At 40.1% G+C, this 21,510-nt stretch overlaps 1 protein-coding gene across 1 annotated transcript; it reads right to left on the reverse strand.

Moving 5' to 3' along the window:
• Positions 1-7,091: 7,091 nt before the first annotated feature.
• On the reverse strand, positions 7,092-19,572 carry LOC146639983 (SHC-transforming protein 1-like). The gene is made up of 13 exons (XM_085356993.1): positions 19,521-19,572; positions 18,880-19,442; positions 16,531-16,601; positions 13,160-13,220; positions 12,942-13,061; positions 12,787-12,840; positions 11,249-11,300; positions 11,026-11,152; positions 9,302-9,485; positions 8,431-8,503; positions 8,111-8,207; positions 7,865-8,012; positions 7,092-7,779 (listed from the first exon to the last, which is right to left on the reverse strand). The coding sequence occupies exons 1-13, from the start codon at positions 19,570-19,572 to the stop codon at positions 7,615-7,617; spliced, it is 1,767 nt and encodes a 588-aa protein (XP_085213119.1). The 3' UTR covers positions 7,092-7,614.
• Between the last annotated feature and the right edge of the window lie 1,938 nt (positions 19,573-21,510).

A 21,510-nucleotide genomic window follows, 5' to 3' on the forward strand; every position in this document is an offset into this window, starting at 1 on the left:
CTTGGCAAATCTCAGCATGGTGTGCAGTGTGTTCTTAAAAAAGTTGAGGAAACTGGACAAGTGGAAGACAAAAGAAGTGGCACACCCAATGAACAGTATCTGGCAATGCTCTCCTTAAGAAATAAGAATAAATCAGCCAAAGACTTGACACAGGACCTGAATGAGAAACCTGAAATTTCATTTGATCCAATAACCGTTCACTGAAGCCTCATAAGAAGAAGTAAACAGGGATAAATTAGACAAGAACTAGAATGAAAATCAGAGGCAACAGGTTTGATAGAGTGATAGATACAAATGTAAAATATTTGTTTCAAATCCTTGATGAAAGTGTGCTTACGAGGAACAGTTTCCTGATGACTGCAAGGTCCCTAGTACAATTCTGGCTCAAGCTTTTGTTGACTGCCATATTGTTTCAAGTTTGCATCACCTTTCAATGAATTTCAAATGACAAACCCCAAAGCGCGAATTTTTCCTTTGTCCTTACTTTTAGGACAACAGCAGTATCCAAGCCTTCCACTCACAGCTCTTACAATGGCCATAAATGCTGTAGACAAAGCACAGATATAACCTTAGCTGCAGAGGCACTAGTTTTATTGGCTTTAAAAATATCCTCATCTAAACTATTCTTTTGGCTGCAATGCAATGTTTTCTCAAAATGCTGAAGAGCCGTATTAAATAAAGCGAGTTTACAAAGCTACTCAACATTAAATAATTACCTTTTGGCATTTGTATTTGCATACATTTATTTTTTAGGTTGTAGTTTGTGATGCCAGGTGTTCACATGCTGAATACTCAGAGATTTATTCAGGGTCTGCGGGGTACACTCAATAGTAGCAATGCAAGCTGTTCTAGTTTGCCTATCTTCCCTCCACGTGCGATTTATGCAGAGTCAGTGTCCCCCCCACAAGAATCTGACCATCTTAGGGATGGAAAACATTCCCTGTTTCCCGCTGGTGGTTCACTGCCATCTGTAAGAGACACACACTTGCAGAGAGAACCATAAACACACCCCGTGCAAAAAGACAGACAAATACACTTTACTCCAGTTTTAATGTTATAACTTTATTTTAGGACATCAAGTATGAATGCATTCTTTGTTTGCAAAAGGAAGAACAGAGAGGAGGTGAGGAGGATGCCTGAGAAGGGGATTGTTACTGCTGATGAAGAAAGAGCAGTAACAGAAGAGAAAACAAAGAGCTGTGGCTTCAAGGCTTTTTTACCTTGTTGTGGCCTTGTTTCCTTGTTTCCAAGCATAAATCTCACTACTGTGAAAAAAAAAATTGTAATAATTTATCACTATGCTACCAACTGCAGGAGGCTTCATTTAAGTACTATGCATTTAAAACATTGGATTAACAAACACAATGACTGAGCCTGATGGGATTGTCAAATTGATGATTAAGTTGGGCACAACCTGAAAACAAGGAGCTGGAGTGGAGGTGGGTTACAAAGCTGCTTGCATATGTAATGCAAGATAATGTTCCATGTGAGGTTTACTCACTGGATGTCTAGAAGAGTATCTGCTTAGCTATCAGCTGATGCGGACTAAACATTGAGAGCAGCTGATTTGCAGCTGAGCCTCCTAATGCAATTACAAACAATAAAACTGCAAGAACATATCCTAATCCAGACTTTTGGGAGATTTGTGAATTGTACTGTAAATTACATGAATAAAGTCAGCACCAGTCACAAATGGATGAAAGACTGATTTCAGTTTATATACTGTAGTAAACTTTTACGAGAAGGTTCCCCTGAAACTTTGAGACCTCTGTTCAAAATCTTTAGCAGGAGTTCTCTTAAAAAGTGGGGAAAAAGACGTGAATTAGGGTGTACTATTAATTATGTCTTTTGAGGTCCTATAGAGACCACAGGTCCTCCGGAGCAAAGACAGAAAGTTATGATAAAGATTTACTGAAACATCCGTCCTGCTGTTTGCTCAATTCCAAGCCTCTGCTTGAAAGACAGGGGAGAAGCGTGAGCTGCTGGCCAAAGCATGAGCGAATGACAGAGGAATGGAAAGCAAAAAGAGACCAACACTGGAGAAGTCGCCTTTTGAAGTTGGCCAACAAAACAGTTTTGATTCAAGTCTCCCACATCTGTCTGCTGCCTCGTGCAAAAATCCTGGAATCCCCCACCCCCTCATCATCACCGTGTCACACACACACACACTCACTCACACAGAGACACACACGCATGCGCACAGACTCATTTCCAATGCACCGGCACAGATCATGAAAACAAACATTTTCAAGGAAGTTCTTTAGCCAAGTGGCAGATAAGCATGGCTGCTAACTGAACATGATCATGCACACCCTTGTAAGTCCATCTACACATGCACAGTTAGAGCACACACACACATGCACAGTTGGAGCAGAAGCTAATGACATGAACTGACATTGACCTAGTTTCCAGTGGGGCAATGATAAAGAGAGAGTGGAAAGATGAAGATTTGAAAGAGGTTAAGAAACTCCAGGGCATTTTGTGCTCGAGGACAAAGTGTGTTGCGCATGTGTGCATGTGTGTGTGCATATGTGTGCGATTCCACTCAGTAAGGCCTGCCAAGCTGCCATGCTAAGCCAGGGTAAAGAGCCTGTGAGCACAGGGAGGTAAAATCTCAGATTGAGGGCTGCTGAGGAGCGAGGCAGTCGCTGTGGGGGTTACGCACACACTCATCTATTCTACACAGACCCGAGCCAACAGCAACTCACTGTATACTCATTTAACAGAGACTCGTGGCTCTCTCTCTCTTTCTTTCACAGCACACCCTCACTGGTCCCTGACTTGTGGAAACAGGAAATAGAAACAGGCACAAAGGCGTCGGTCTCTATATTTTTTTGTGCATTTTGTTTGCAAATCTCACATGACTCACGTGTCTCCACCTCTGGGCTGCCTCTGGGGGAACATACATGTAGATTTTGGCATGGCAATAAGTGCTGCAACATGGCCCAGTCAGTGGGCCAAGTCTTGCTTTGCTTCCTTCCAGATCTGAACTCTGTGTGACTCTGATAACATTGAAACGAGGAACAATTTCATGCTCTCGTATTCTGGGCGCTTTTTATGACTTTAATTGTTCCATTAAGGCGCTTCAGGGTCTGGGAATGCTTTGTCATTTGAGCAATCTGTATGTGTGTGTGTGCAAAGTTAATGCCCTCAGGCTCATCAGCACTCAGGTTTATTCTGCAAAAGGACTTCAAGTTCAGGCTTTTATATTAATGCTCTGGATCTGAACTAAATCCACAGAACTTGAAGATTTTTTTACAAAAAGTTTATCATTTCCTTTTTCTGAGGAAACGTCTCGATATCGGTTCAAAGAACACACTCACACACATATGCACTAACAAAGGAAAGCTCAACATGTGCTTACACCATTTAAAGTAAAGTTCCTTTTGTTGGTCGAGCTGAATATTTAAATTACTCTAACAGTAAATCTTTCTGCAAGCGAAAACTCAAGGCCTCATGGGCTCATGTTGCGAGGTGGAGGGAGATCTCATGTCCAAGGGTGTCTGCATCTATTACTGGGGGTCATGTTCTTAATCAGATGATTGAATAATGAATTACAGCTTGACACAGTGGAGATTTTGTGAAACGTACTGGACATTATTCAATTATTTTAATTATTGGGTTCGAGGGCTGTAAAAGTTATGCGGTGGACCACAACCCTGACTTTTTTATTATTAATTATTAAACCGATGGTTTCCTGGATTAGTTTAATAACTTTTTTGGTCAGAGCAAGTGATAAATTGGTTACTTATCCATTTTGTGACATTATATTCTTTGTCTTAACGGTCACTTTTAAGATTTTTGTTGTTGTCTAGTCATCCACAGTGGCCATTATGTATTAAGTGGTTTCCACCAGGAATTAGGTCCACCAGGGTCTTTCTGTGTGGAGTTTGCATGTTCTCCCCGTGTTTGCATGGGTACTCCAGCTTCCTCCCACAGTCCAAAGACAATGCAGTTAGTGGGGTTAGGTTAAGTGGAAACTCTAAATTGCCCATAGGTGTGAATGTGAGTCCGAATAATTGTCTTTCTCTTTGTGTTGGCCCTGTGACAGACTGGCGACCTGTCCATGGTGTACCCTGCCTCTCGCCCTAAGACAGCTGGGATTGGCTCCCACGAACCTGAAGCGAACGGATGTTTGGAAGGCTGGGACCAAAAATGTCTCAGTATTACCATTTAAAACCTCCTGATCATATATCTATTCAAATGTTGAATGTCCAACCTTCTTTTTTTCTAACTGAAATATCATCGGTGTCTTTGAAGTCACTTAAAATTACTGCCTTTCACTGAAAGTGCCAAATTTCTTTTTATACCAGAGTAAAAATATGCTTTTATCCTGCTCAAGAGTCCAAGAGTAGAGGGTTATCTATAGACAAACATTTCCTTTGTTCAAATTATCAACACCAGTCTGATAAATTGACTGTCTTGTACAGTTACACTCCGCAGCTTTGCAAGCTAGGGGCCAGAGGTCAAATGGTGACCTCGCAAGTTTGACAACATGTGACCCTCACCAGGCCTCACAAGTCTGAAAGAATGGCATCACACACTAGGTCATTGTTGTTTTTGGTGAGTTGTTCTGGGTGAGGTCCGTGTGACTCAGACAGACAGACATGGGCATGAGCGAAGCAGGAAAACCGCATTTCTTGGTTGTAAAATTATTTAATTTCACCCTTGTGACAGCATTCATATTAAAAGATGATATCTGATTATTTTTTTTTGTTTGTTTGTTTGGACAGAGATGCATTCAGTCCCTGCCTGTTTACTGACTGTATCAAATGACGCAGATATCATTATTACATTTACCTTCTGCATAAAGTGTTCAGGAAAACACGGGGACAATATTTCAAGTGTGTTCATTTCCTGTTCTTTACCAAGAATTGTGGGAAGTTAAATGGCATGTAGGTTCTGTGATAACATCCAAAAGAGTTACCGAACAAAAGGCTTCGAGTGTTGCTGTTCTTTAGATATCCTATCAGTGTTTGTCGCTTTTCTCTCGGTTATTGGCAGAGCAGTTTATTTACCCATCAACCGCCAGTTGTTCCTCAGTCTCAGCCTGGCAAACAGTGCTGAAGGTGATTAGTGTGGGAGAGACCCTCCAAGTCTCTCTGAGAGGGCAGCACAGCCCCAAACAGTCCACTGCATACTTTGAGCATACAGTCATTTTCTTTTTACTACACCGAAATCTACAAGTGACAGGGTGCTGAAATCTGAGGGAGCAGCGCTGCAGTTGTTGTTATAGGCTGTTTATTACCAGCTATTTTCACTGATTTTTCAGACACATCTGTGTGAATATCATTAAAACAGACACTGAAATGCAAAAAGGTTTCACTCTTTGTATTTAGCTCTTGTGAATTTGCTTTATATTGCATATAAGATTAAATGGAGATACAGTTTTAGAAAACTATCCAGATCTATTTGACCAATCAGGGGAAAATGTGCTGGCATAGTATAGGATGAAGAGCTCTTGTAAAGACTGATAGCGCCACCTTGTGGTGTGAAATATCCAGTGAAACATGGATGCAGTGAAACATCCTTTTGTTTTCTTTCAGTAAAGAAGAAATAATTAGATATTATATGCAAAATTTTAAATAAAATGAAAAATCATAATGACTTTTAAGAAACACACATTGTGTAAAAATGTTGATTTCTTTATATTTTCCAAGTGGAAAGTAAGTTAATGGATTTATTGAAAGATCTGCAACTATACATGGAAATATAGTACATAAGGTAAAAACTTAGACAGCCGTTTTGTCGTTTCTTTAACCAGTCTTCAGGAATAGTTCTCCAGGCTTCTAGAAAGGCCTTCAAAGCTCTTCTCTGAATATGTAATAATGTGTTAAATAAATACGCTACAGTGTTTTTGATAATGCGATTAATGGTTTGATATTCACACCTTTTGACTAGGATCTGATGTTCTGGGGTTTTCTTTAAAGTTGGGCTCAATTCTGTCCACTTTAGTCCAAATCATTTGAGGCCACTTATTTGAAATGCAAGGGAATTTTTTTTCTCCATGTTTCTTTTTTATCTATCACAATCAAAAAGCTGGTAGTGTTTAAATTTAGTAAACTAATGAAACAGAGTAAAACTCCCAAGGCCAAACCTAATCATGTTCAATAAAACAGCCAGAATCTTTAAAATTGTTGCACAAAGTTGCAATTACCATGCTGATCCTAAACATGGAGTTTACGAAATAATAATAATACATTTTATTGGCTCTTGCTTTCAAGCTTCACCATGTGAGCTCAGCCCATGAAGTACAGAAGATGAATCATCCATAACATCAACTTTTCTTCTTCTTCTTTTACCTTCAGAACTGCTTTAATTCTTCATGGAACCGATTCAACAAGGTGCTGGAAAGATTCCTCAGGGAGTTTGATCCATATTGACCTGATAGGATGGCATGCCAATATGATTCAAAATCACTATATGTACATGTGGATGTGACGATTTGTCAGCTGCATATCCACAATGTGAATCTCCCAATCCACTAGAATCTCGGTGAGTCAGCTGGTCGTATTATTCTGAAATAATAAGATCAGCCCATCTGACAAAAATAACCACACCACATTCAAAGTTACTTAAATCATCTTTCTTTCCCATTCTGATCCTCAATTTAAACGTCATCGTCATCCTGGGAATGTCTACATGCATGACGAAGGGGTTGGTGACTGTATGTGTATAACAACTCATAATTATGCAGGGTATCTAAGGTTTTTGTAGTAAATGGGGGAAAAAAAGAAAATTTCAATACAACCAAGTTATTCAGTTAAATGTTATCGTGAATACAATGACATCTGAATGCTTTTAGCTTTTCTAAATTGAACAATAATGTGGGCAATGTTGTGAGGAACTGTTTATTTTGTGGTACAATCCCTAGTCACTCGAAGCTAATTCCATTAGTTTGATATCTTTTTGTTGTGGCGTGAATTGACTGGAACTCTTGGATGGACTGCAACACGATTTCAAAACAAAGTTCTGTTATTCTGGTTAGAGGTTTAACGTCAAATAAATCACCAACAAAATCCGATTTAATCACTTGTGTAAAAGACCCAAAGATGTGTTTAACCACATGTAATGTGGACCTAAATGGGGCTTCTAGATACAAAGACCACTGCAGTTTCATATTCAGTATGCAACAAACAAGTGGGATGAAAAGTTATTTTTCTCAAGTTAAGCATGGAAAGTGGGAACGAAAACGAAAGAAAATCAAAACTAATGAGCACGAGACAAATATAGTATATAGAAAAGGATTTGGAAAGCCTGCCAACATTCTGGTTATTTCCTGCCAACACCAGAGACTGTGTTGAGACACTGAGTAAATAATAGCAAACTGCCTGAGAGCGAGACAGGATGTTCTGCAGGCCAAAGGCTGTTCTCAATACAGGCACAAGCAGTGACTTGAGAGTTTACTCAAACAAAAAACAAAACACACAGTAAATAATATAATGGGCAAATAATGCAAAATTGTCCCAACAGTTTGGAAAAATGATCTCACTGGAAATTATGTCCAGGGGTGCTCTTCTCTTGAGGCAGCTGAAAGTGTTTAAAGGTTTAAAAGTTCTTCTTCTTCTTTTTGTTGTTGCTAGGCCTCTCTGTGTTTCATCTCAAAAACCACTGCTAATTCAAGACCATGCATCTGGCAGTCTGTGAATGTTTGTGTGTTTGCAGGATCGGCTGTTTCAGGCACAGCTCGCTGCTTCCAGCAACAATGGGCATCTGATTCTCCATGTGGAATCGCACCAGGTGGCCAACGCTCAGAAACACCTGATCACGGGTCCGCACCTGGTCAATAAATGGAAAATATGCTTAAAAGTTGCTTTCTTTCTCTTCTTTAAACGATATTTGAAATCCACCAGCAGAGCTGTACCTGTCCATGTGGATCAACCAGCAGTAGGTGTCGCACAGTAGCTCCCTCCATACCGCTGAGTACATACTGACCAGCGGCAGAGCTGCTCTCTCTGACCAGGAAATCTCCGCTACAGGTGAGAAGCGACTCCGCCTGCTCTCTTCCCAACCTGTGATGAAACAAACAAAATTCCACGGGAGAGAATGACCTTGGAATTAGCAGCATTTTGACGCATCACTCATAGTCAAACAGATATTGATTACCAACCTGCCGTGGAACCATCCTTCTTCCTGGATCAGCTTCTGGACCCGCGTCTCAGTGAGCAGAGAGCGTTGTTCAGTATTGATCTCAGACTGCTCTAAATCTGATGGAGATTAGATAGAGGAAGAAAACAACAGTTGAAAAGCAACAGCTTTAAACCCCAATTGAAGCACTGCTCACTTTATTTGATTTTTAATAACCAAGTTAAAGTAAAGTACAGTTTCCTCTGAATCATAGAGGCATAGAAGTCATAATTGTACTTGAGGGACACATGCATTATATGGACAAACTCGAAACTGGACTCGGATAACGCAGTTGATTTTCACCTGCAGGTGGAGCTGGAGTCTCATCTGTGATGGAGCAGTTCTCATAAAGGGAAACAGGCCGAGGGAAACAGACCTGCAATGGCACACCATGAGTCATACACACCAGACACATATTGTTGGCTGTGCACGTTTGAACGTGTGTGTGTGTTTAGGGGCAACTGCGCTGGTAACATTTTAGAGATGAGCAGTCATGACAGGAAATTATCATCTGGTAATTCTGGGAAGTGAAGAAAACTTGTGAGGTGATGTTTGGTGAGAAGTAGCTCAAGTGTTTCTCCTCTGGGATCAACCTTTGTGCTCAATAACAAGACCATAAAATGTGCTAGTGCACTGTGTGCCTGCTATCATATTTAATTATAACAACATCGTTTCTATATTTCTTCACAAAAAAACCACGTTTTGGCTGCCATTTAAAAATGACCTTGTATAAGTTACAAAGTCTCCTGGAAAAGCATTTCAGCATTTACAGCGATTACTGCAAAGTAATCAGATCCAGCTTATCTGTTGGCTAAATGCTAAAACTTTTAGCCAATGCTAAGTTTGTGAACTTAGTCCATAGATGTGATTATAGTCTACAGTACATCCTATACAATATAAGTTTAAATAATGCAGTCTCATGCATTGCAACATAATATGTTTCAAATTGTAATGTGACAAGCTATGACATAACACTATCAAAAACTAAACTGTATTCATGCTAGTCGACCACTTTAAAAATGCTGAAAAGCACCAAGAGATGTGGTTTTAAGCTTTTACAACAACAATGGGAACTTTTCTTTCTGAACAAATTGTGTTCAAGGTCCTGTCCTTATATACACAAACTCAAGTGACTGTAAATTATTAGTGCTTTGGTGTTACAGGTAAGTCTTACCCTGTGAATGTTAGCATCTTCTTTGCTCTCCTCTTCTGTGACCTGAAAGTCTTTTATTCCACCTGGGTCTCCTGGGTTCACATTGTAATAGTCACGGTGTTCACTGAATTCTCCTTCCCGGTTTGCCTTTTGGTTTATTATTAACTCTTCTGGGCACCATTTGTGACAGATTCTCAGTGCCGGTCTGAATATACACATAGTGTTGAGGTATTGGTAGAAGGAAGGAAGGACAGAAAAGACAGATACATTTTAATATCAGATAAAGATACCCTGATATGCCTTCCCTTGCTAAACCATGAATTAACCGTAATTAATGACATTTTTTTGAAACCTGGGTTCAGTTTCACTTGCCCAGGCCTGATTACCGCCAGACCTGCTGAATCAACAAATCACCTAAATAGAACCTGTCTGACAAAGTGAAACAGGCTAAAAGATCTCAAAAACAACCGATAAACAAACTAATTTACATATATCCGGGTGAGATAGTGAGAGATAGTGGTGAACCTTCCCAGGAGTGGAAGGCACACAGGCTCATCTCACATTTGCCAATTAGCATCTTGATGACCCCCAAGACTTTTGGAAAAATATTCTGTGGCCCGATGAGATAAAGCTGAACTTTGTGGAAGGTTTGTGCCCCAAACATGTCGGTGGTAGTGTAGTGGTCTGAGGCTGCGTTGCTGCTTCAGGAGGACTTGCTGAAACTGCTGGAACCATGAATTCTGCTCTCTAGCAGAAATACCTGAAGGAGAACGTTTGGACATCAATTTGTGCCCTGAAGCTTAATGACGCTTTGGTTTTTTCAACAGACCATAAAGTCCAACGCCGAATGGTTCAAAAAAATATTGATGGGTTATTCAAAGTCTGGACTTTCATTAGGCCAAAATGATCTGATTGAGATACTTAAGCATAAATCATGCTTGTTTAACATGAACAGTATGTCTGAATTAAAACAATTCTTCTAAGAAGAGTGGGCCAAAATTCCTCCACACCTCAGTTATTCTAGTTATCACGAGTGCTTGATTGCAGTTCTTGTCGCCAAGGGTGGCACAACCTGTTATTAGATTTAGAGGGCAATTACTTTTTCACAAAGGCCCAGTAGGTTCAGATAGTTTTTAGCCCTAATAAACCAAACGTATCATTTAAAAACTGCATTTTGTATTGATTATGGTTCTTTGTCTCATATTAAAATTTATTTGTTGATCTGAAGCATTTAAATGTAACAAATATGCAAACATCAGGACGGGGGCCAATACTTATGGCACTATATACAATCATACATATACACATATATTCAGCTATACTTATATGTACATATGAATTCACTCAGAGTCACTGACATAATAATAATAATAATAATAATAATAATAATAATAATAATAATAATAATGTATACTTTATTGATCCCCGTGGGGAAATTCCTCTCTGCATTTAACCCATACGCTCTGTGAAGCAGTGGGCAGCCATTGGGCGCCCGAGGAGCAGTGTGTAGGGATGGTAACTTGCTCAGGGGTACCTCAGGGTAGCTGTTCAGTGGATTTCGAACTCCCGACCTTCCGATCATGGGGCCACCACCACTATCCCTGCCCCATACAGTAAATACTGCATAATATTGTTTCTATATTTAATAGCAAATCCATAATATACTATAATATTTATGTATATATACACACATGCATATATATATATATATATATATTCACATATATACATGTAAGAGCTATAACCTGGAACTGGTGGACAGGACCGATGGTGTCTGGCTGAGAAGGTGGCGGAAGCGCGTCTCAAAGGCCTGACCGATGCTGTTGATAACCTCATTGGCTTGACCCTCGGGACACTCCAGGATGTGACAGGCTGCCATAGAGAGCAAAAGTCAAACATTATTTTCATAACAATCAGTAAATTGAAATTTGAGTGTAAGGCCAGCTCAAAGCAAACTCTCTCTCATACCTCTGTCATTGGCAAGGTCTTTAGCTACATAAGCAATGTAATCTGCCATGTCCTGTAAACAAATTGAGAGAGAAAAACACAATAAAAGGCATGATTATAAATTATAAATGCAAAAAATGACTCGATAGACTTTTTCCATGTGGAAAGCTCAATTTCAATTTATATTTTCACCCATTATTTTCAGTTAATGTTCATCCACGTGTACGCTTCGTCTGAAGAGTTCAGCCTAATACAAGAGCACAGTAAGCTGAATATGGTTCACCATAAAGCTTCTGTGTCAGACTGAATTTAATTCCCCTTTGCTATCTTTCATGTGCCCAAGCCAGCTGAGCAGAGGCTTAGAGCACACTACAAGATTAGTATGGCTAATTAATTAAAAACGGTGAGCTATAATCCCATCCACAGCTTTGCTGGTGTTGTCTTTCCCAGAGAGTAACTACCTTCTTATTTTCTCTCATCTTTAGTCAGTGTATATTTCTGCACATGATTTGTAGTGAATCTGTGTTTGAACTAAAAGGCCAACCAAAATGCAGTTTGACCTAGACAGCAGCTAATAACCACATGCCCTACAGACAGATCTGCATTGATTTTTATGTTCATTACACACATTTTTAGGGCACAGGAAATTTTCACTCAGGCCAAATAACTTGAATCCTGTCATGTGGATATATGTGCGCACAGAGGGAAACAAATTAAGAAGAATAGACCTGAGTAATTAGTCTGATAAGCGCTTGGCAAGGTGTAAAGATGATGAAGGCAGTTAGCTCTGATGAGTGCATAAGTCACAGCAAAGGATTTCATGATTTGTCGCCTTTAGCAATTAATTAGCACAAGAATTACATTCAAGAGTTTTACAATGAGCCAAATTAAGGGTAAAACCGTAAACAGACACATTTATTAAATGACTCAGACTTGAAAGAGTAATCCTTAAGAGAAAACTCACAAGCAGTCACATGATTAATCACTGCTACAGTTCTAGCAGAAATAACCCATCAAATAAAATCTTTTCTTTATATTTGCCAGCTCTTTTATATAGTACCAACAAGCTTTAAACACTTAAGGAGGTGGTTGTCAAACTTTTCTGGAAGGCTTCGCTTCTGAAACAGGCAAAACATTCACGTGACACACTCCCAAGAATGAAGAATCCAAATTAAATTGAACAAAATAAAGGTCAGTATACCCCCAGCACACTCTGAATGCTGGGGATAATATACTGTTGAATATCAGAGGTTCTTTGCATAAATCATATTCATTAAAATTAATCACAAGGGAATGTTTAGACATTTTTGCCAAAGTCTGAAGTTTCATTTGTAGCATGCTTTCAGATGCTGACCTTGTACCACTAATTAAAAGAGCAGAATGATCAAGAGTTGAGGCAGGAAATGATTTAATCCTCCATAAATGGTAGTACACCAATGCAATAATCAGACTAAATCAAATTACTCACTGTGTGTGTGATTGTGCTCTTGCTACCCTGTTTGTGTCCCTATCTGATCATCAACGTGTACAAGGGGAAAGATTTGAGAATATGAACATACTGAATCTCCACCGGAGGCAAATGAAATGGTCTGCATGGGGTGGTGGGCAATCTTCTGTGAAAGAGAAAAGAGGAAATGATACAATAGCAGATAGGTTTGCCAGTAAACCTGACATGAGGCTGTTTTGATGGGGTTTAACATGCTGACACTGTCACCTGTAAGGACGAGGCAGCGATTAGAGTCATACTGTCGGTGGAGACAGTGAGGATGATCCTTCTTCCAGAAAACTGCAGGTTTGTCTGACCCAGAACAGAAGACAGTCCCTTGCAAACAGGCTAATGATGACAAAAACCACTGTTATTCCAGCTGAACGTGGCAGAAAGAGAGAGTGTGTGAGTATGAGTGTGTGCCTGTCTGTGTACACAAGCCTTACCCTTTTAGCTTTCACTGCTGTTTTGAGCAATGTCCTCGCACAAAGTCTGCTGATTGCCTCTCTGCACACAAACACATAGACACAGATCAGCATGTACATAAGCACATGCACACAGTAACACAGAGATACCTTTGTATGTGATCTGGTGTGCCCTGCGGACATGTGATGTGCATGTGAGAGGAAGAAAACTACACTACAGAAAGCACATATACATGCACTGCTGGAAGAATGTAACCAAATATACTTACTCAAATGCAATACTTTATTACTTTAGTTTTGGAGTACATTTAGTACACACAACCAAAAAAAACCCCCAACATATTACACAAAAGGTATCCTTTTATCTGCATGTCGCTGTGAGTATTTGATTCAAAAGCCAAACATGACTTAGTACTTGGTGGAGAAACCCTTGTTGGCATGCACACTGATAAGACATTTCGTGTAGTTGGTCACTAAGTTTGCACACATGCTCAGCATTTCTCTTCCCCCAATCTCAGCACTTTCTCCCAGTCCTTCTCTGAATCATCTAAATGTTCACTTAATACGAGCCTGTTCATGTGCCTTGTTAAGCATGTGCTGCAAGACTTCAATCCACTGCATATCGCAGTGTGTTCCTAACAGTGTTCTTGGTGACTGCGGTCCCAAGTGTCTTAGGATTATTAACAAGCTCCTCCAGTGTAGTTTTGAGCTGATTCGCCATCTTTCTCAGGATCATCCTCACCCTGTGAGGTAAGATCTTGCATGGAGCTGCAGACCAGAGGCAACTGACGGTCATTTTAAACTTCTTCCATTTCTGAATAATCGCAGCAAGAGTTGTCACCTTCACACTGAGCTTCTTGCTGATGGTCTTGTACCCCATTCCATCTTTGTGCTGGTCTAAAATCTTGTCCCTGATGTCCATTGACAGGTATTTGGTCTTGTCCGTAACAAGATGAGATCAGGAGTATCCGTAATTGATTGTAATCTGTGTGTTACATGTGCACACAGCTAATCGTAGGAGCAAGAATTCTGGCTGGGTGATTAAATACTTATTTCACTCAATTACATGCAAGTCAATTAATAACTTTTTCTGAATTTTTGGTTAATATTCTGTGGTAAACATGTACTTCAACAAAAGACAGGAACATAGGGTAATGTATATAAGTGGAAGAAGATGAATACAGGTGGACTACATCTTATGCAAAAGCTGCAACCTGAAAGAGATAGGAGACTGCAGGGTGGTGGCAGGAGAGAATGTGCCAGGCAGCATTGGTTAGTAGTCTGAATGATTACTTTGGAAATCAAGAAAAAGCGTTTGTGAAGACAGAGCCAAGGATTAAATGAGAAAGAAAGAAAGAAGAATGTTGAAAGAGTTGGTCGGTTGAGAAGAGGTACCAGATGACAGGAAATGGAACAGCTGTAGTACTTAGGGAAAGTCCAAAAAAGGTCTTTGGTGTATTCTCTGGATGGAGGATAGAGGACGAGGAGACCTGGTGGTGGAATGAGGAAGTACAGGAAAATATTCCAAGGAATAGATTAGCAAAGAAAAAGTGGGATATCGGGGAAATAAGAAAGTGGACAGCAGCACTGGGAGGAAAGAGAGAAGTAAAAAAAGGCAAAGGAAAAGGCTTATACTGAGTTGTATGCAAGATTCAAAAACTTGTATAAATTGGCAGAGGCAGAGAGATGGAGCTGGAAAGGATGTGCAGCAGGTTAGACAGCGAGACAGTGGTCAGGTGTGCAGCTGGAGGGAAAAACGGGTTCAAGGTTGGGATGGGATTACATCAGGGATCAGCTCTGAGACCTGAGGTTGCAGTGATGACGCACAGGTTGACAGATGAGGTCAGGCAGGAGTCTCTGTGGACTACACTGTTTCCAGACAACATTGTGATGTGTACTGAGAGTAGAGGGCAGGTATAGCGGATATACTGGATATTGAAGATAGAGCTGCAGGCAGGAGGAAAAGAGGAAGACTGCAGAGAAGTTTCAGGGATGTAGTGAAGGAGGACATGCAGATTGGTATGACAAAGGAGGATGGAGGGTGAGATGGAGGCAGGTGATCTGCGCTCCATCTTAAATGAGCTTTGGCTTAAAGAAGGTACAGTAGCGGCCTTTATGGATCTTTTTTTTTTTAACTGCTTTTGTTTGTTTCTTAGTTTGTTTTTAATTGTATGGCATATTTTCAATTTGCATTTGTGGACCAGGACACAAACTGTCTACACTAGCAGTGAGTTTCAGCTGCCCACACATGGATTTCCACTATAAAATCTGTGTATTGTCTATTTTTAATGCAGTGCTGCCTGAGGTCTTGAAGATCACACCCTTTCAATATTGGTTTTTGGCCTTGTCCTTCGCCAATGTCTCTCTGGATTCTTGGAATCTTTTAATGATATGATGAAATCTTCCAATTCTTTGCAATTTTGCATTTAGAAACATTATTAAATTGTTGTGCTGCTTGCCATTGCCCACGTGGTCTTTTACAGTGTTACGAAATCCTCCTCATCTTTATTTTTAAGAAGTCTAACTAGTTGCAAGATGTTGTTTTTGTTAATTTGCTTTTAGCTTTTTACAAATTCAGTTTTCTTGTAACTTATAAATCCTTCTTTTAAGGATAACTTGCAATAATCACTGTAGTGAAGAAAAAATTACAGAAGAACAACAAAAAAAAAACATAACTAGAATAGCTGATCACAAACTTCCATCTGCAGTGTTAAAGCAGTAACACTTCAAAATATTCCTGGTATGTTTCTTTTTTTAAATCAAGTCAATCTGAGCTGAGATTGTATCTCTGACGCTTGGGTCAGCGAGGGCAAAGCAAAAAAACACCCCCACGCGCACGAATGGAACATCCCACTACCTAGGAAGCAATGCTGATTTCCAGGAAGACCGTTTTTCTTCTTGAAAACACATTGTAAGAATTGGATTGAGGTTTGTCTCCCTCTCTCTCTTTTAATAAGACTGAGGGATCATTAGGAGGAAATTCATCTAATTGGATTTTCTGCTCCATCATTCAACAGCGCTTCTGTAAACAGAGAGGGCTGTGTTATGGCATCCTGCACTAGGATTTCAATATCAAATGATGAGGAGAAAGCCCCGTTTATGAAATATTATACATTTAATTTGATTTCCCTCTTTGAAACATTTTTGAAATAAGCTACACATGGTTAGCTGGGAAAATAAAAGTTAAATGAGTTCAGGATAAAGCAATTTTGCTCACTTTTTTTCCTCATCTGTGTGCAAGCGAAACAGCACCTAATCCATATATGGCATTCCCCTGCAGTCAGGATTATGTTGCATGTATTATACGTTCATGTATTATATCATTAGATGTATATATTCGTATTTGTGTTTGTTTGTGTTTGTTAGAAAGGGGTGCAGAGAGGACCTCCTACCGTGTAACTTGCATTCTTGTATCAAAGTCAAGGGTTCTCATGGACTGGGTCACTTCCACACTACCCATGTACTAGAAAAACACACAGAAAAAAAACAATGGAAAAATATATTATAATAATAATACTAGTAATAAAAGTCTCAGGAACATCCAACAGAGTCCTGAGGACTCTGAGGTGCGCACTTTCAACAACAATTAAAATATATTAAAGAAACACAACACTCTTACAGGAGTCTGGTCACTTTTCATGAATTTTCTGTTATTGCATCCTCACTTTTAGTTTTTATGATGGAAGAAAATGATTCTGCAGAAAAGGTGAAAAGTTCATGAGCTGATTTGCGGCAGACAACATAGATTTACACATAGCTGTAACGAGTCAAGAGGAATGGAAATAACTGGGCCTTCGAGAAGGTTCCAGAAAGCTGATAGAGAGAGAAAGTGGTTTTATGCATTGTGTTTAAGTCATTTAAGTTCCATCCATGTGCGTTCTTAGAGTTTTGTGGCTGGGAATGGGAATTTTGTTTTAAAAAAAAAGTGTAATAGAACACGTGAGACGGGATGGAAATGCTAGTTTGAAAACAATCAATAAATTAGATACGCAGAGCAGAAATTTAAAGTTCATATCCAAATTATGTCATTGTTTTCCTGAAATCGGTTTAACTTCTTAAGGAATGTATTCTGAAACACACTGGAGTTGTTGTTTTTGTTTGTCTGTTGGTTATATATAACCATGCTATTAAAATAAAGGTATTTTAGTTATTCAGAAGAAAGTACCCCAGGGTTCTTTAAGTGATGCTTAAAGAGATTTCACAGGACACTGAAAAACTAACTCCACCTTAACTGCTTCCACTGGCATTAAGAAGGTAAGCAGGTGGTGCTAATCAAATGCGCTTAATTAAATGATCATCTGGAAGTGTGACCACCACTAAAAAACCAGACATTTTGGTAGTTTGCTGGTCTGGAGTATTCAGCTATGTTAACACTATGTCACTCCAGGGAGTGGATGTCCCAGCAAACCTAAGAGCTACATCTCAGGTTCTACAGATCTCAGTTAGGATGTGAAACGTTAAAGTTCATGACAGTACAATTAGAAAAGGACTGAACAAGTTTGTTCTGAGTGATTGCCAAGAGAAAGCCTCTTCTCTCTAAAAATAAAATGGCAGCGTGGCTTAGGTTTGCAAAGTTCCATCTGCAAAAACCGCAAGACATTAGGGACAATGGCCAGACAAGTCCAAAGCAGAAATGTGTGGCCATGATGCACAACGACTGTCAAAAATCAAACACAGCATATCAGCAAACACAGCTCATACCTACTGTCAAGCACAGCTGTGGAGGGGTGAAGATTTGGGTTTGTTTTGCAGCCAAAGTACCGGAACACCTTGCAGTCACTGAGTCAACCATAAACTCCTCTGTATAGCAACATATTTAGGAGTCAAATATGAGGCCATCTGTGCAACAGCTAAAGTTTGGACAAAATTGGGTGAAGTAACAGAACAATGATCTCAAGGACAGCAGCAAATCTACAACAGAATTGCTGAAAAAGAAAAGACTAAAAGTGCTGCAACAACCAAAAGTCCAGAATGCAACACAACAGAAAATGCTGTATTGGAAACTTAAGAGAGCTGTGCATGAACGAATGCCAACAAACCTCAATGAACTGAAGCAACCTTACAAAGAAGAGTGGGTCAAAATCCTTCCACAACAAAGACTGATAAAATCTGAGTCCATTGATAAAAACCAGACTTAAATCAATATATGTATACATGGGTGGGTTGAGCGGGCAGAAGAAACATATGTGTGTGCTTGTTTATAGAGGTCAATCAGACAGTCCATTCTCATTTCCACCAGTGGTCAGCTCACAGGCCTGTGTGGACACACCTCTGCCATCGGGACAAGATGGGTTCTGTTCTAGGACAGCATGCTGATACTAGATATATTCACACACATGCATTCACACACATAGCAGGACTGAACTAGAGGGAAGCAGAGAGCTAGGATGAGTCACTACTGCCTACATAGGAGGCTCTAACTGAGGAGGGGAGTGACTGTGAGTGTGACGGTGTGGATAGAGCAGAGAGTGTATGCATATGTGTATTTTCCATGTTCACGTGTGTGTATTTATTTTGGCCGTGGCACTAAGTAAACAGTAATTTAACACTGCTGAAATCTGGCATATCTTTAGGTCATGACGACTTGCATAGTACAGAGAAAAGGAGCTTGCACAGCATTTTGGTAATTTCTACACACAAAGAATTTTACACACATTAACAAAATTAAGAATATGAATTACTTGGGCAAGTAAAATGTTGGTTTACTCTATCTGATCATGCACATGTGCAGGGTCAGGTACCTTGATGTGATGGTGAACTGCTCTGCTTCCTGTCCCCACCACTGTACGATCACCTTTTGCAGAGGAAATCTTCACACAGCACAGACCACCTCTGTGATGTGAGCAGGGAGGATATCCAGGGGTCCAAGGAAGGCTTGCCATCCGTTGTAGGGTGATAGGTCTTTTTGTGCAGAGCAAAGCAGGGTGAATTAGATTTTGGCCCGTGGATAGGGGAGCGTTGAGGGAAGCGTGAGTGCAAAATCTCTCATTACTTCCTGAACCCCACTCTGTTCTGGACAAGGGTTTGTCAGTAGGGGCACTGATGCTTCTGCCTCTGGCTGTGTCTGTCTGTCCTTTTAGGCCTTGCCGGGAAATAGGGCTTTGCAGTCGGATGTTGGCCATGCGGGGGATGAAATCCCTCAGGGTGGATGGTCCGTGGTGTGTAGTAATCCCAAGTCCCAGCTGACTGAATTCAGAGTCTAAGCAGAGGTCCTGCTTCAGGGGCAACATTCCCTGGGGGTTCTCCTCCAGAGATGTTGGAGAATCGTTGCGCAGTCGACTGTATTTAGTACGCTTCAGCATACCTGTAGAAGATGAAAAAGAAAGTGTCAGAATCAAATCAGCCGCACTGTGATTTTCATTGTACTGATTAAGCGACCTGCCTGGTAGGAGTCCCGTCTGTGATTTCAACCTGGATAAGGTTTGCTCTCTCATAATCAGGAAACAGAGCAAAGGAGAACGCTGAAATAAATGTAAAAAAAAAAAAGGAAACTTGAAAATTCAGGTCACCATTAAGGAATTTTAACTAAAGATTTTGGTAAAAGGAGATGAAGAAATAACATCAGGTTTCAGGAGCGTCTGAAAACTATCTTTGTGTCGGGTGCGCTCTGTCGTCAGATCATTTAAAGGGAATCCTGCTGTGCAGATTCAACTCACCACTGTAGGACTCTGGGATGTCCTGTTAAGTCTAGAGTCCAGTCTGCTCCACTCTAGTCATGCAGAGTACAGCCCCATCCTACTGACCCACACACTTTCTCAGTCAGTTGCCAGGCTCCCAGCTTCACCTTCACATCAACTTTCCTCCCCTCTGTCTTTTCTTTCTGAGGCGCAGCAGGATTGTGCAGCGTGTATGAATGAACTTTCTCTTTTTTTATGAATGAGATCTCGCTCACTTCCCCTGTCTCTCTCATGACGCTGCATGCAGATGAATGTGTGAATGGAGCAGAGGAGAGATTGACAGACGGCCCCCAAAGGCTCTCTTTCTCCTCCCTCACCCATAAACTACCATCCAATCACAGGCAGGCAGGGTGACTCATGCTGTGCACATACACACACACACACACACACACACACACACACACACTCACACTCAGTATTACACTGAAGCAGTGCTCCATTCCTTTCTTCTAACATGACTTCCACCTTAGAGATGTTTTAAATAAATTATCATTAATTTGGCTTACTTTGGAAAATAACATTTTATCACTGGTACCATGACTGACATGATTTACACAATAAAATGTACCCCATAGTGACTGTATTGTTCAAATTAACACACAGGAGGAAGAGGATTTAACTGAAGCATTTGCATTTCCCTTTGATCCCGATCAGAACAATATTCCAGGCGCCATTTAAACAGTGTTTTACATACTGGTGTTATTCCTGATTGAAAGATTGTCTTTCAGATTGCAGCGGTGCAGCCATACTCTCAAATTCCACAGTAAAAGCATTTTAAACCATGGAGCTTTACCTTTTTCCATAAAATAATAATTACACACCACTAGCTATTGTCAAAGAGTATGCAATATTGAAATCTGAGTGATGTCTACGGCAGAGTTTTGTCCCTTCCTAGTGGCCGTTTATTAAAACTACAATCTATATGATGTTGCTACCACTTTTTTCAGTAATCAGCTGGTCTGTTAACTATAAACTTGGAGCTGCTTTGTTTGGTAGCTCTGTTCAACTGCACATTTACGGCAACCACCACGCTGCAGCAAATCAGTGTAGCTCTAGGGTTTGGAGAGAATGATCTTAAAAAGAGAAAATCAGAATCAGAATACTTTGTTTTCTAGGGGAAATACCCAGCGAACGGCAGTTCAGTGGGAGAAAATACTTATGTCAGAGGAGAATGGCCAGACTGCTTTGGGCTGAGAAAAATTCAAATTACTACTCATTACAACCAAGGTAAGCAGAAGAGCATCTCTGAATGCACAACATATTGAATCCTGAAGCAGCAGCAGCAGCTAACATGTCCATCCCTTTACGACCACAAGAGCAAAATCAGTTTTATTATGAAACTCATAGCGGATTAATTCTGTTGTTCCTTTTCAGCTCTTGTGCAGTGTTTTTTGATTCATTTGGCATTCATTTGAACTTTTAACTAATCTAATTTCTAGACTTTTTCATCTTTTATTGGTTTAAAACTTAGTGTTTGGTTCTTTTAACCTTGTTATTGTGATCATTTTTCTTTCTTTGTGGGGATCTTCAGGCTGCATGTGTTTATGAAAGAACACACATTTGGCTCTTTATAAATAAACCCAAATTAGGTTAACAAAGGAGAGAAGATGAGGCACCAGTCAGAAGATTTTCTTAAACAACATTTTAATGATGTTAATCATCAGTCCATAGGTTAAGAGTGACAACAGGGTAATG

This window comes from Diplotaxodon limnothrissa, linkage group LG1 (assembly GCF_057381915.1).
Source record: "Diplotaxodon limnothrissa isolate DT_005_m linkage group LG1, D_limnothrissa_male_GT1.1, whole genome shotgun sequence".
NCBI classification, from domain to species: Eukaryota; Metazoa; Chordata; class Actinopteri; order Cichliformes; family Cichlidae; genus Diplotaxodon; species Diplotaxodon limnothrissa.